This window comes from Microtus ochrogaster (assembly GCF_000317375.1).
Source record: "Microtus ochrogaster isolate Prairie Vole_2 chromosome 14 unlocalized genomic scaffold, MicOch1.0 chr14_random_2, whole genome shotgun sequence".
In the NCBI taxonomy this organism is placed as follows: domain Eukaryota; kingdom Metazoa; phylum Chordata; class Mammalia; order Rodentia; family Cricetidae; genus Microtus; species Microtus ochrogaster.
Genome location: NW_004949097.1, coordinates 8,314,466 through 8,327,634, shown reverse-complemented (window position 1 = coordinate 8,327,634; position 13,169 = coordinate 8,314,466). Strand labels below are relative to the sequence as shown.

The window sequence follows — 13,169 nt, the reverse complement described above, 5'->3', positions numbered from 1 at the left end:
GTCCTTGGACTTCCCACAGGTCAGGGAACCCTGATTGCTCTTCAAGCTGATGAGGGAGAGGGACTTGACCGGGGAAGGGGGAGGGAGATGGGAGGCGGTGGCGGGGGGGGGGAGGCGGAGATCCTTAATTGAATAATAAAATTTAATTAAAAAAAAAGTTGAAAATGATAATACCACCACTGACTGGCAGGTGACTTAAGGGAAATCTTAAATGTAATCATTGACCAGTGAATGCAGCATTTGATAGGCTTTTCCCTACCAGATGGTAGTTTTGGTAGTTTTGCAAGCAACCTTACCAGAGCCTAGATAGCACCTTCCCATATCCCACACACCTTCTCACAAATTATTTGAGGGGGATAGCAAAGCAATCTAAAGGCCATTTATGCCTGATGTGAAGAAGGGAGGCTTTTCTTTTCAAACAAGAGATTTCAGACAAGATTCTGTGCATCCATGGTTATTCATCAATAGACTAGAAAGATACTCAGAGTTCAAACAATTGGTGTCCTGGGACATTACCTTCTGCATGATGATATCTATGACAGGTCTTGGAGGGACCTATACAGAGGTGGGGTACATACCATTCAAAATAGTGCACCACCTTTTCTATGTAGATAGCAGACTATAGAGAAATAGAATTTGATGAAAAACAGTCTTCAAACATCTTTGAAATATTTAAGATGACTGAGAAATTTTCTAAGCCATTAAAGAAGTGGTGCCTGAGTTTTCTGACCATTCCTTTATATATAGTATAAGGAGAGTAAATATTCATCAAACTAAAAGTATGAGATTTGTAGAGTGTTTACTTATATATTTATTTCTTTTTAATTCCCCTTTCTTTTGTAAACAATACTGATTAATTGACCTAGGACTCAAACATATTAGACACAACATTTGACCAATCTATCTTCAGCTCGTTTATTTACTTTTTATTTTTAGGAAGCTCACAGTAAGATTCCCAGACTGGTATTGATCTCACTCTGTAGACCAGGCCATATTTGATCTTTAAGTCTTTCTGTCTTACCACACCCTATGACTGGGGAAGGCAGCTCTGTGCCAACAGGACACACTTTTTCTTTCATTTCCTAAGCATATTTATCAAAGGCCCCTAAGTCAGAATGGGGCTCTCCACTGGGTTTTAAACCTAAGCTTTCTCCTAAACCACAGAGATGAATATTTGATTTGAACTTTTGACTCCTGCAATCTAGACCTAAGACATGGTTGGAGGGTTAGGACTCTGACCTCTCTGTTAACAGTATTGCTTGATCTAAGGAAGGATGTGACAGTATGAGCAGACATCCTGATTGGCCATGTTGAGCAATTAAGGAATTTTTGAATACTAAGTTAAAAAACATGAATCCATTTGATTCTGCATAGAGTTAGATTAGGCATGAGAAGAGATCAGAGGTGATGTGTAGGCTGACACTTGCTTTTTTATATTTTACCAAGAGCTGCATATTCCTGAATAGAGCATTTAATATTCTTCAGAATGGAAAAGAACTTTTCATCAGGGTCACACCTGATATGTGTGTGTGTTTGTGTGTGTATGTATACACACGCAATCACATACACAGACACACACACACACACACATATATTTAGTCTCTCTCTCTCTCATATATATATATATATATATGAGAGAGAGAGAGAGAGAGAGAGAGAGAGAGACTAAATATAAAATATATATATATATTTTAATGTGGTTATTTCAACAATGGAGAGGCTGTTGACTATGATCTGCTAATATTTTACTAAAACAACATTCTCATTTCCTTCTCCTAGGAAACCTTTTGTTGATTGTATTCGTGAGTTATTTTGGAACAAAACTCCACAGGCCTATCATGATTGGTGCTGGTTGTATGGTTATGGGCCTAGGGTGTTTCTTAATATCACTACCTCATTTCCTGATGGGACGGTGAGTATTCCAGGCTTTGATTAAATTTTCTGTAAATGAAATGAGGCTCAGAAATTTTTCCCTGGGAAGACCAATGCTCCCCCGAAGTACAGAAGGTTAAAATGGAAATTGGAAGATATGGTCTCCATTCTACCAATATGATTTGTGAATCTTGTGACCTTCGGTCTCCTTAAAGTCCAATCCAGTTCACTGTGAAGTGGGGATTTGAAAGACTGCTTTCAGGAAGCTGAGGCACCTGAACTGATTCTCTGAATCTGCCTAAACTTGTGCTGCATCACATCATCCATCAGAACTGTTTAGACATTCCAGATACAAGGAGTCTACTGTTTGATTTAATCACAGATAAGCAAGAGATAGACTAATGTGAATATTTATTTTTATTTTCATGCTTAGCAAAGTGTCTTACACAGAAAATTGTAAACTTTAATTTATGTTCAAATATCTCTTTCCCTGTTTTCTGCTTTCTAGGAATAGTTTTTAGTTTTTGTTTTTTGTTTTTTTTTCTTGCCTGGATAGCTTGTAAGTTTTTAATACTTTAATGCTATTTTTTTCTCTAGGTTTCTTTGAGTCTCTCACTATTTCACAAGCCTCTCATTGACTGGAAGGATAAAGACCTTCAACACAAGTCAAAGACTTCAGTGTTTTTCCAAGCATGCCCCTTGCTGTTGTCTGCTGTGCTTCTCCTGCCTCTGAACAGTAAACCTGTAGACCGGCTCAGAACCATTTCCTTATGATTCTCCATCTCTCCTTTCCTTATGAATTTGTTTGGATTCCTTCCCTCATCTTCCTCTTCCTCCTGCCTCCACTCTAGTCTTTTTTATTATTTCTTTTTTCTTGCTTTATTTCATTTTTAAGATCTTTAATCAATTTTATTTGTATGAGTGTTTCACCTGCATGTACATCTACATACTATGTGTGTGTGTGTGTGTGTGTGTGTGTGTGTGTGTGTGTGTGTGTAGTGCCTGCAGTGATCAGAAGAGTGTGTATTTTCTCCCAGGAAGTGGAGTTAGAGATGGTTGTCTGCTATTATGTGGGTGCTAAAAAATGAACCTAGATCCTCTTCAAGAGTAACAAGTGCTCTTAAACATGGAGTCATATCCCTAGTGTTGCTCTGTTTTTCTTTTTGTGATAAGATCTTGTTATAAAGCCCAGGTTAGAATTCATTATGTAGCCGGGCGGTGGTGGTGCACGCCTTTAATCCCAGCACTCAGGAGGCAGAGGCAGGCGGATCTCTGTGAGTTCGAGACCAGCCTGGTCTACAAGAGCTAGTTCCAGGACAGGCTCCAAAACCACAGAGAAACCCTGTCTCGAAAAACCAAAAAAAAAAAAAAAAAAAAAAAAAGAATTCATTATGTAGCTTAGGCTGGATACAAACTCTTGGTGATATTCCCAATTCAGTCTTCCAAGTGTTGATATTACAAGGATGACCATCAAAACAACCATTCTCCAGATCCACCTGCCTCTGCCTCCTTCAGCAAATCCTACTGGCCTGCACCAACAGAACCAGCTAAAACAACCATTCTTTTCCTCTTTCTTATGCTTAATTACTCACTAGAGGAACATCCTACCCTCTGATTCCCTGTTTACTTTCTCTCGCATTTTTCTGTAGAGAAAAAAATTCCCTATAGCCTTTAAAGACATTGACTCAAAGTTTGTGCATTTTGGAATTAGAATTTGTATTCTAACTACTGTGACTTGTTTCTCTTTTATCTCCACAATTTGACATTGATGATGATTGGTTTAAGTCTTTTGCCACCTCTATCAGCTGCTTTTGGTCAGGACATTTTTTAAAGATTTTGTACTTTTTCTGGTGTAGGAGATCCTTCAGTATTTGTGTTGCTTTCATTAGTTAATAAAGAAACTGCTTTTGGCCTGGAGATAGGGCAAAACTTAGGTAGGTGGGGAGACAGAACTGAAGAAAGCAGAGTGAGAGAGAGGCCATGGAGATGCCAGGTCAGACATGCTAGATTTTTCCCGGTAATGCATGACCTCATGGTGAACACAGATTGATAGAAATGGGTTAAATCAAGATGTGAGAGTTAGGAAATAGGAAGCTAGAGCTAATAGCCAAGCCATGTTTTAATTAATAGAGTTTCTATGTGATTTTTCAGATATAAGCTAGCCAGTCAGCTGGAACAAGGGGCCCCACTCCCTGTAACACTTTCCTCTTTGATGATACCTTTCTCTTCCTTTTCTGCAGTCAATATTTGATCACTGGAATCCTAGGTTTCATTTATATCTTGCTAAATTTCTAACTTCATGTCTTTGAATCTTCTAGTTACTTTCGCAGAAATTTAGCTTCATTATCCAGGTTCTTCAATCCAGGGCATGTCAGTGGATTAGGTTATTTCTAAATTTTTATTGTCAAGGAAACCTCTCTACCTTGAATATTTCCTCCGTGGGTACATCTTCTTATTTTTTCAAGAACTCAATAACTTTTCTTCTGTGATTCTCTTCTCCTTTATGTGTGCCTCTAGCTTCTTCAAGTGTAGCTTTTGTTTGTCTTTGACTTTCTGTAATAGTATCCCCCATAGATGACATTTAATTATTTGTAAATACTTAACAAAGTATAACAACAGAAAGCTAAATAGAAATTCTATATAAAGAATAGACTTGGTTAATGTGAGTCATGTCTTTTTCATTAGGATGAGTAAACAGGTGATTGAGACAGGACTGGCTGGTGATCAAAATGGACTGGGTGGTGACTGAGATGGATTGTTCTAGTGATTGATCTGAATTGGATGGTGATTGATCTGGACAGGATGATGATTGATATTAACTGGGTGGTGACTGATCTGGACTGAATAATGACTGATCTAGACAGAGTGATGATTGAGATGGACTGGGTTCTGTCTGAGTTGGACTGGCTGGTGAGTGAACTGGACCAGCTGATTTTAAGCTATCTCAGAAACTTGTGTAAAATGTGATCTTAGACAGAAATTCTTTGCACTTTCTAAATAGGTAGAAACTTGGCTACCAGCTAGAAAGGAATGGGAGCATCATCTTTTAGTGCATGAAGTTTTAAAACAATGTTTCTTGTTTTTGTCCTCTGTGTCCTCATTGTACCAGTATAAATCTGATGGAGGAAGGTCATTGGTTAATTAAATAAAGAAGCTGCTTGCCTTGATAGGTTAAAACATAGGTGGGAGGAGTAAACAGAATAGAACTCTGGGAGGAAGAGGAAGTTAGCTCAGAGACTTGACAGCTCTCCTCTTGGGGGCAGATGCCTCAGAGAGACACGATGCTCCACTCTTGCGGGCAGAGGCGAGAGCTCTGCTCTCTGAGGCACACGCGATGAAGCTCCGACCCAGGATGGACGTAGGCTAGAATCTTCCCGGTAAGCGCACCTTGGGGTGCAACACAGATGATTGGAAATGGGCTAAATTAAATATGTGAGAATTAGCCTAGAAGAAGCTAGATAGAAATGGGCCAAGCAGTGCTTAAAAGAATACAGTGTCCGTGTAATTATTTCGGGTAAATCTAGCAGGGTGGCGGGAAGCAGCCCGCTGCTTCTATTACTACATAAATCTTTTCCTACTTGTTAGTTTTTCCACTTGGAGACATGGAGGATGAATCTGAGGATCTTCAAATTCTTTATGTATACTTTACCCCTCACTTTAGACTATGCTTCATGTACTCAGCTGGGCCCTGAGTTTGGATTCTCTTCATGCAGTTTTCAGTAGATCTGAAACATTCCCTATTGTTCCCTGAACCATGATATTTATATTTCCCTTACCGTGTGATTCAGGGCCTTTCTTACATCCGTATCCCAATCTCAAGATTTTATTGAGCTTAAATGACCACATTTTTAATCCCTCATTCAGACCTTTTTTTCACCTATTTTGTTCTGGTGAAGGAGTGTGTGTGCTTTCATATGAAGTCAGGAAACAACTCTCAGGAGTAGTGTCTCTCTGCCTACTCTGTGGGACCTGACATGCAATCTAGGTTGTCAGGCTTGCACACAGGCATTTGTAACCATGGAGGCATCTGGTATTTCACAAGTCATTTATATATATATATATATATATATATATATATATATATATATATATATATATATATAATTTTTGAAAGTAAATCTCCTGTAGCTCAGGCTAGCCTTAAATTTACTCTGTATTTAAGGACAATCATGAACTTCTTAATTTTTTTGTCTCTATCTGCTGAGTGCTAGAATTATAGGTCTGATCCATCATACTTGGTTTCATTGAGTGCTTAGGATCAAGCCCAGAATTGGTGTTTTCCAGGCAATAATGTACCGATTGATCTACACCTGCATCTCTAGATTTCTCTATCTGTGAGTAAATGGCCATTTCCCTTTTTCATTTTGACCTTTTTTTATGCAGTTTTATTGTCAGTTGGGAATAAATAGATGCTGAATGCACAACCTCATGTTAAGTGGATACTGAATGAAATGAAGAATATTTTCGCCTCTCAGTGTTTTTGCATGGAATTGAAAGTATGCACATGGAATTAAAATTATTTTTTACTCTCTATTTTATTCAAATTAATGTCAAAAATATTTGGATATAATTAAGCTTTCCTACCTTCTGTCAAAGGTGGTAATTCTTTGAAGCTGGCCTGTTCTTACTGGGTCATGAGAACAGAGACACACTTACTTGTTCACAGTTCACTGGCAACTTCTGTGGGGACATCCAGGCAGCAGTTTTTGGAGAAGCAGTTCTGACTTCTGTGCAATAGTATGCAGCTTAAAAATTACAATGTTGAACAATTATATATAAATAAATAAATAAAAAGAAATAAAGGAAATCCAGCATGCATATAATTGGAAGAGTCTTAACTGGACACATTCTCCTCTACTGTTGCAGTCTGTCATTTTCTGACCAAAGTTCATTAGCACTTTTTTTCCTCAGGACACTGCCTTGTCAGGAGATGGATTCTGTCACCTCTTGTCATGACAAATGAATTCTTTTTCCTGTTGAAATTAATGAGTACATTGTGAGAATGATTGTTTAAATTCTCAGAAAGGGAGGATATGACCATAGCTCAGAAAATGCAGAGCAACTGTCTTGATTTGTTGTGTTGTTTTGTGTCTCTCTATAAAGCTTTTATTTTCTCAATGATACTTTAGTGAGTCTCTTTCTCTTTCTTGCTTTTGTTCTTTATCTCTCCTCACTAATTTCTAGGAAATAGTCATTTAAAAATAACAGAGGGTTGGCATTAGAGAACTTGAAAGATATGTCACCTACATGTAGAGGCTTGAGAGCTGACTATAAAGAATGGGCATTTTTTGGTGATAATAAATTTCTTTTGATGATATTTATTATTTTTATTTTATTCAAGTTTTTAATATTGAGTTTTGCTTTTTGTTTGCTTGGTTTTTTTTTATTATGTTTTGTTTTATTTTCAAACAGGCTCTGTGAAGCCCAGTCTCACCTCAAACTAGCTGCATAGCTGAGGGGGACTTTGAGCTTCCTCTTCTCCAGTGCTAGGGTGGCAGGCAAGGACCACCACACCCTGACAATGCATTATGGAGTTCAGGCCTACAACTACATGTCCATCTTCATGATACAAATTTCTGTTTCTATTTATTTGTTTGTGTCTGTGTCTGTGTGCCTGTGTCTGTGGATGCATGGTCGGTGTAGATATTCACATGTAGAGATCAGAGGACCACTTTATGGAGTCACTCCTCTCCCTCTCCCGTTATTTCCAGGAATGAGCTCAGGCCATCAGACTGTGCAGAGAGTTCTTTATTTGCTGTGTCATCTTTCTGGCCTAGCAATGATGACCAGAATGACTGCTGTGGAAACATGCTTGTGCGGTTTCTGGATACTGTGTTTTTAGGGAAGCAGGAATCAGTGATCTGTAGATGCTCTCATTGACCTCAGGTCCTGAAGGTGAATGTTTTCTGTGTCCACACAGATATGAATATGAGAAAACGATCTTACCTTCAAGTAATTTGTCCTCAAACAGCTTCTTGTGTTTGGGAAACAGAAGCCAGACCTTAATGCCAACACCAGACCCAGGAGGTAACTAATACTTATTGCTTTCTACTCAGAGACTCAGTCATAGAACACTCTTTTATGAAGGATTGTGAATGTGAAGTAGGCACCTAAGACAAATGAACAATCTTTGTTTCCCTCTTCAGGGAAGGGAGCTGTGCAAAAACATGAAATACTCTGCTCCCTGAGTATGAATATATTCAGTAAGACTCCTTTGTTTATTAATGTGAGTATAATAAAAAATAAGTAAAAGACATCTACTCCAGTACCATTGAAGAATTAGTACCACAATGGAAAATGACTTAAAAGGACAGATCTAGACTCGTGATGTGATCTATGCGATTGGTCTAGTTTGGTTTTCTGTTGCTGTAATAAAACATGGACTAAGCCAACCCAGTTAGGAAAACAAGTTATCTAGAGTACAAATTATACCCAATCATGATGGAAGCCAAGGCAGGAATCTGGAGAGAGTGAACAAAGCAGAGAGCACTAAAGAGTGCCTCATACTGGCTATGTCCTCTGGCTTGATTAGCTACCTCTCTTATACAGCCTAGACCCAGATACCCAAGGATGGTACCAATCACATTGTTCTGTGAAATCTCACCATCAATTAGCCAGGAAGAAAATGTCTCATACACATGCCCACAAGCCAATCTGATGGAGGCAGTTCCTCAAATGAGATAGATACCTTCTTTCAGGTATATCTAGAGTTGTGTCACATTGATAATAACTAGCCATCACAGTGATTTTACAATAAGATATACAGACAAAAACTTTTCCAGATCTGTACTGTGCACCTGAAGCACCAAAGATGAGAATTTGAATACATAGAGATGGAAACAGATTTTACTTTTATTAGGAATAAGTAAGAGTTAGACCTCAAATTCCAGTTGTGCCTAGGACACTTATGGGCTTCCACTGATTAATCCAAAGGACACAGTACATTGTCTACTTCCCTGAAAACACCAAGTTGAGCTTCCCTACAGAGTGACAGTTCATTAGCTTAAAACAAACTTGGAAGGTGAATACAAGGAGTCAATAATTTCACCTTTTACCTTTTATGTCCATTTGACCTTATTTATGTTATTCCAGAGCTCACCAATTGTTGTCTTATTATGTTGATAGTAAAAATTAAAATCTATAGGGAAATATATGTTTACTAATCAGGTAAATATTTATTTTCTACAAATAAATTGAGGCTGTGGGGATTTCAAACTTCCATTAATATTCTCTCTGTATTATATCAGTACAAAATAAATTGTTAGAGACATAAGCACATGCGTGCTTCCTTTTCCATCCTCAAAGTTGTTTAGAAATTACATATGTGTAATTTATTTTACATAATTTTAAATATATACAGTGTACATGTTAACTAACTGGGTCTATTAGTTGGTGGAAAACTGAGTCCCTTGAGATGAGCAAAATTTTTGATTTTACTGCTTGCTCTTTTTTGGGGGGGTGTAAATTCTTACAATCAATGTGTTGTCACTAAAGACTGCATTGGAAAGAAATGTAGTCATCTTCCCAATAAAGTGGTAATTAGCATAGCAGTTATATTCCATTGTTAAGTATTCCTTCAAAATATAATAGGGGTTACTCAATAATTCACTGCTAGCATAGTTATATAACTTACTTGATGGTCATCATAGGCTTTTGGCCTCAAGAAATAAAGACAAATTTGAATTAACTCTCAGTAACACTTGACTGTCAAAATACTCATGTAATTTTCTGTTGTTTTAATGTAGACTGTGAAAAAGAAATTAAATCCTTAATGTGGATATATGTACTGGTAGGAAATCTTATTCGTGGAATTGGTGAAACTCCCATCATGCCCTTGGGCATTTCCTACATAGAAGATTTTGCCAAATCTGAAAACTCCCCTTTATATGTTGGTAAGTTTGAAAATCAGACTTGGGATCATTTCTAACAAAGCAAGTTCTGGGATGGTTTAAAAGAGTTATTGATTTGAATACCTGTGGTTTCCAGAACCATGCACAGAGTGCTATGGCACCATTGATAGCAAAATTTTTCAATGGAAGAATTAATCAGCAGTTCCTAACAAGCTGTTTCAGCAAGCAGCTTCTCACATTGGAGATCCTTCTTATCTGCTGATACTACAGTCCTCTGATACTGCCACGCTATCTCTGAACCCTTAGAGATTCACCAATATTTCCTGGCAGTCACTGGTGCCAAGAAAGACTTAGCATCAGGAAACATCTGATCACAATGAGAGTTGAGGAGTCGAGGAACATGGTGAAGGACAGGAAGGAAGAATGGAGGTTGGAGATCATGTAGGAATCATTAGCTACACGACATCAAACAGCAGAGAAGAGAGTGATTGACAGAACAAAAAAGGCAGAAGAGTTTGGTATTGTGAGGTCAGTCAAACATAGGAAGACTAACCCACAGAACCACAGAGAAAGAGGAAAAACAAAGTGTAAAGTATAGAAACATAAGGAAGCTAAAGTTCATATCTGGTTTTTCTGTGAGTAGGGATGGCTCAGAAAAGTTGGATGATGCTTTTGGTGGAATCAAAGAAACCAGGTGAGATTTAAAGGGACAAAGAAAATGAAAATAATAATAAGAAAAGAAAAATGATCAGGAAAGCATCAAAGAGAAGTGCCATTATGAGGACATGTTTTTTCTTTGGAAGGAAGTTTTGAGTGAAGGCTTTTAATGAAGTTATATTACAAGAAATCCATCACAGCACACACTGTTTTTGAGATGGTGCTAGTTTAATTTCTGTTTCTGTGAGGAAATGCAACCTTGGAGAAAGGACTTATAATATATTTGGCTTATAATTCCATCACAACAGAGAAGTCACAGTAGCAGGATCTTGAATCCACTGGTCATACCAATAAGAGCAGAGATAGTAAATCTTTGCATGCTTATATCTTTGCTTGTATCATTGTAATCAGCTCTTTTTCCACTCTTACACAACTGATGACTCCCTGCATAGGGAATGGTGGTGCCCACAGTGGGCTGGGTCTTCTCACATCAATTAACTTAATTAAGACAGTCTTATATGGACATGTCCACAGGTAAATCTAGTATAGAGAATATCTCATTAAGACTCTCTTCTAGAGAGTTCTAGGTTTTATCAAGCTGACAATCAAAGATAACCATCATAGAGTCCCTTTGAAAACATGGCTATGGAAGCATCAAAAGGCACTTGCTAACACCATGGCTTTGATGGGACTGCTTGTGATAGTGCAGCCTTTGACCTTAACTCAGAATAAAAGAGAATTTGGAATGTGGCTTTAAGTAATAAAACTTCTGTGTCAATCAGATTTTTTATAACTTTAATAAACCCCTGATATAATGATTGATAATTAGAAAGGATTCATTTGGCTCACAGCTCTGGAAGTTTTGGTCTATGTTGTTGCATTATGTGTTTTAGAAGCCTGTCATGAGGTAGCTCATTATGATGAAAGGATGGGTAGAGTGAAATCATTCATCCTGAGACTGAGAAGCAAAATAGAATGAGGAAAAGGAAATGCCTGTACTCTAGATGACCTGAACACCCAACACCATGCTGGGCTTCAGTAGGGTCCCATTAGACTCCACTGGTGCCCCCTGCAAAACAAGTCTGTCACGCATGAGCTTCTGGGAAACTTTTTATATTGAAACAATGGAAGCTTCCTTCTCAATGTTATAGAAAACAGTGCCTGTGCATGCAACACACATATGTACTTCTAACCTATATATGTACATATAACATACATACAAAGCTTAATTTTTTATATGTTGAATATATAAGAATATATGAAGTAATAGGGTATAACTTACTTACCTGTTGATAGCCGTTTCTTCCCCACCCAGTTCTGCAGCAGTTTGGTCCCAAAGAAATACAGAAAGGTTTACATTAATTATAAATTGATTTTCCTATTAACTCAGGCTTCTTATTAACTAACTCTTACAGCTCAAATTACCTCATAATTCTTGTCTTTGTTAGCCAGTCCCACAATATCTTTCCACTTTTTTTTTCCAAAACAAAATCTCTGAATCTAATCTCCTTTGTTTAGCTTTCTTCCTGATAATTATCCAAAACAACTTGAAACCAAAACACTCTAAAGAAAGATAAACACCCATCATTCATTTTTTGGGAATGTGGGTGTAGTTTTTTAGGCTACTTTCTGCTGATTGGGGGTGTTGATAATCTTATGGGGACCTAAAAAAATTTAGGATTAATGTAAACACCTGACTGGATTATTCTCTGAGACTTGATCATCTCAGCCAGCAATCTTGAGATTGTTCTTGATGTAGAACTCAGAGGAAACTCCTACAGAGGTCTTCTGAAATGTTGGATCATCCGGGCCATCTGCTTCTATTGGAGATTTTTCAGAGGGTCTTTCTTGATTAAACCTGTTTTTTCTTAACCCAGAATGAATCCACAGCCTCTTATTTTCTGTGAAAACAAGTAAAACCTCTTCTCCAAAGTAACATAGTTTTTAATTAAATTTTGAAGTTAAGGTATTTACAAAATACATATGCTGAATTAATCTAGGAGCATTTATAATCAAGTGTCTTTTAGCAGCTCTTGTCCCAACCTCAGCCACCAAACAATTCAAAGATAACACAATAACAGAATATCCAGATTCTCTGCACATTTTCCATCTTTACATGGTTTTATTTTAAACTCTATTTCTTTTATTTTTAGTGTAGTAGGAGCTGCGGGCTGTGTTCCGCCACCCGGCTCCCGGTCGCTTGACTAGCTTATGCCCCAAAATAACAACACACAAACTGTATTCTTTTAAACACTGCCTGGCCCATTATATCTAGCCTCTTCTAGGCTAATACTCACGTTTTAATTTAGCCCATTTCTAATAATCTGTGTAGCACCACTAGGTGTGCTTACCAGGAAAGATTCAGCATGTCTGACCTGGTGGCTTACTTCATTTTGTCTGGTTCTGAGAGGAGCTGCCCTGCATGTGAGCTCATTTCCTCTTCCTCCCAGCATTCTGTTCTGTTAACTCTGCCTATCTAAATTCTGCCAGATGGGCCAAGGTAGTTTCTTTATTGACCAATGAAATCCCACATCATTTATATTTTATTTTTTTGAGACAGGGTTTCTCTGTGTATCTTTGGCCCTCCTGCAACTTACTCTGTAGACTAGGCTGTCCTTGAATTCACAGATATCCTCCTGCCTCTGCCTCCCAAATCTATGATTAAAGGTGTGTGCCACCATACCTAACCACTCTTCCTTCCTTCCTTCCTTCCTTCCTTCCTTCCTTCCTTCCTTTCTTTCTTTCTTTCTTTCTTTCTTTCTTTCTTTCTTTCTTTCTTTCTTTCTTTCG

The 13,169-nt window shown here is 37.8% G+C and overlaps 1 protein-coding gene across 2 annotated transcripts in view; it reads left to right on the top strand.

The window, feature by feature from the left end:
- LOC101993566 (solute carrier organic anion transporter family member 1A5-like) overlaps positions 1-13,169 on the top strand; it is a 70,519-nt gene that overhangs the window by 25,841 nt on the left and 31,509 nt on the right. Inside the window, exons 5-7 of one of the 2 annotated variants that reach the window (XM_005364560.2) lie at positions 1,780-1,912; positions 7,793-7,899; positions 9,618-9,764. In XM_005364560.2, coding sequence (XP_005364617.1) covers positions 1,780-1,912; positions 7,793-7,899; positions 9,618-9,764 — 387 coding nt within the window. Of the gene's footprint in view, positions 1-1,779; positions 1,913-6,147; positions 6,207-7,792; positions 7,900-9,617; positions 9,765-13,169 lie in introns of those variants that run through there. The other variant, XM_013352764.1, reaches the window with a different exon arrangement.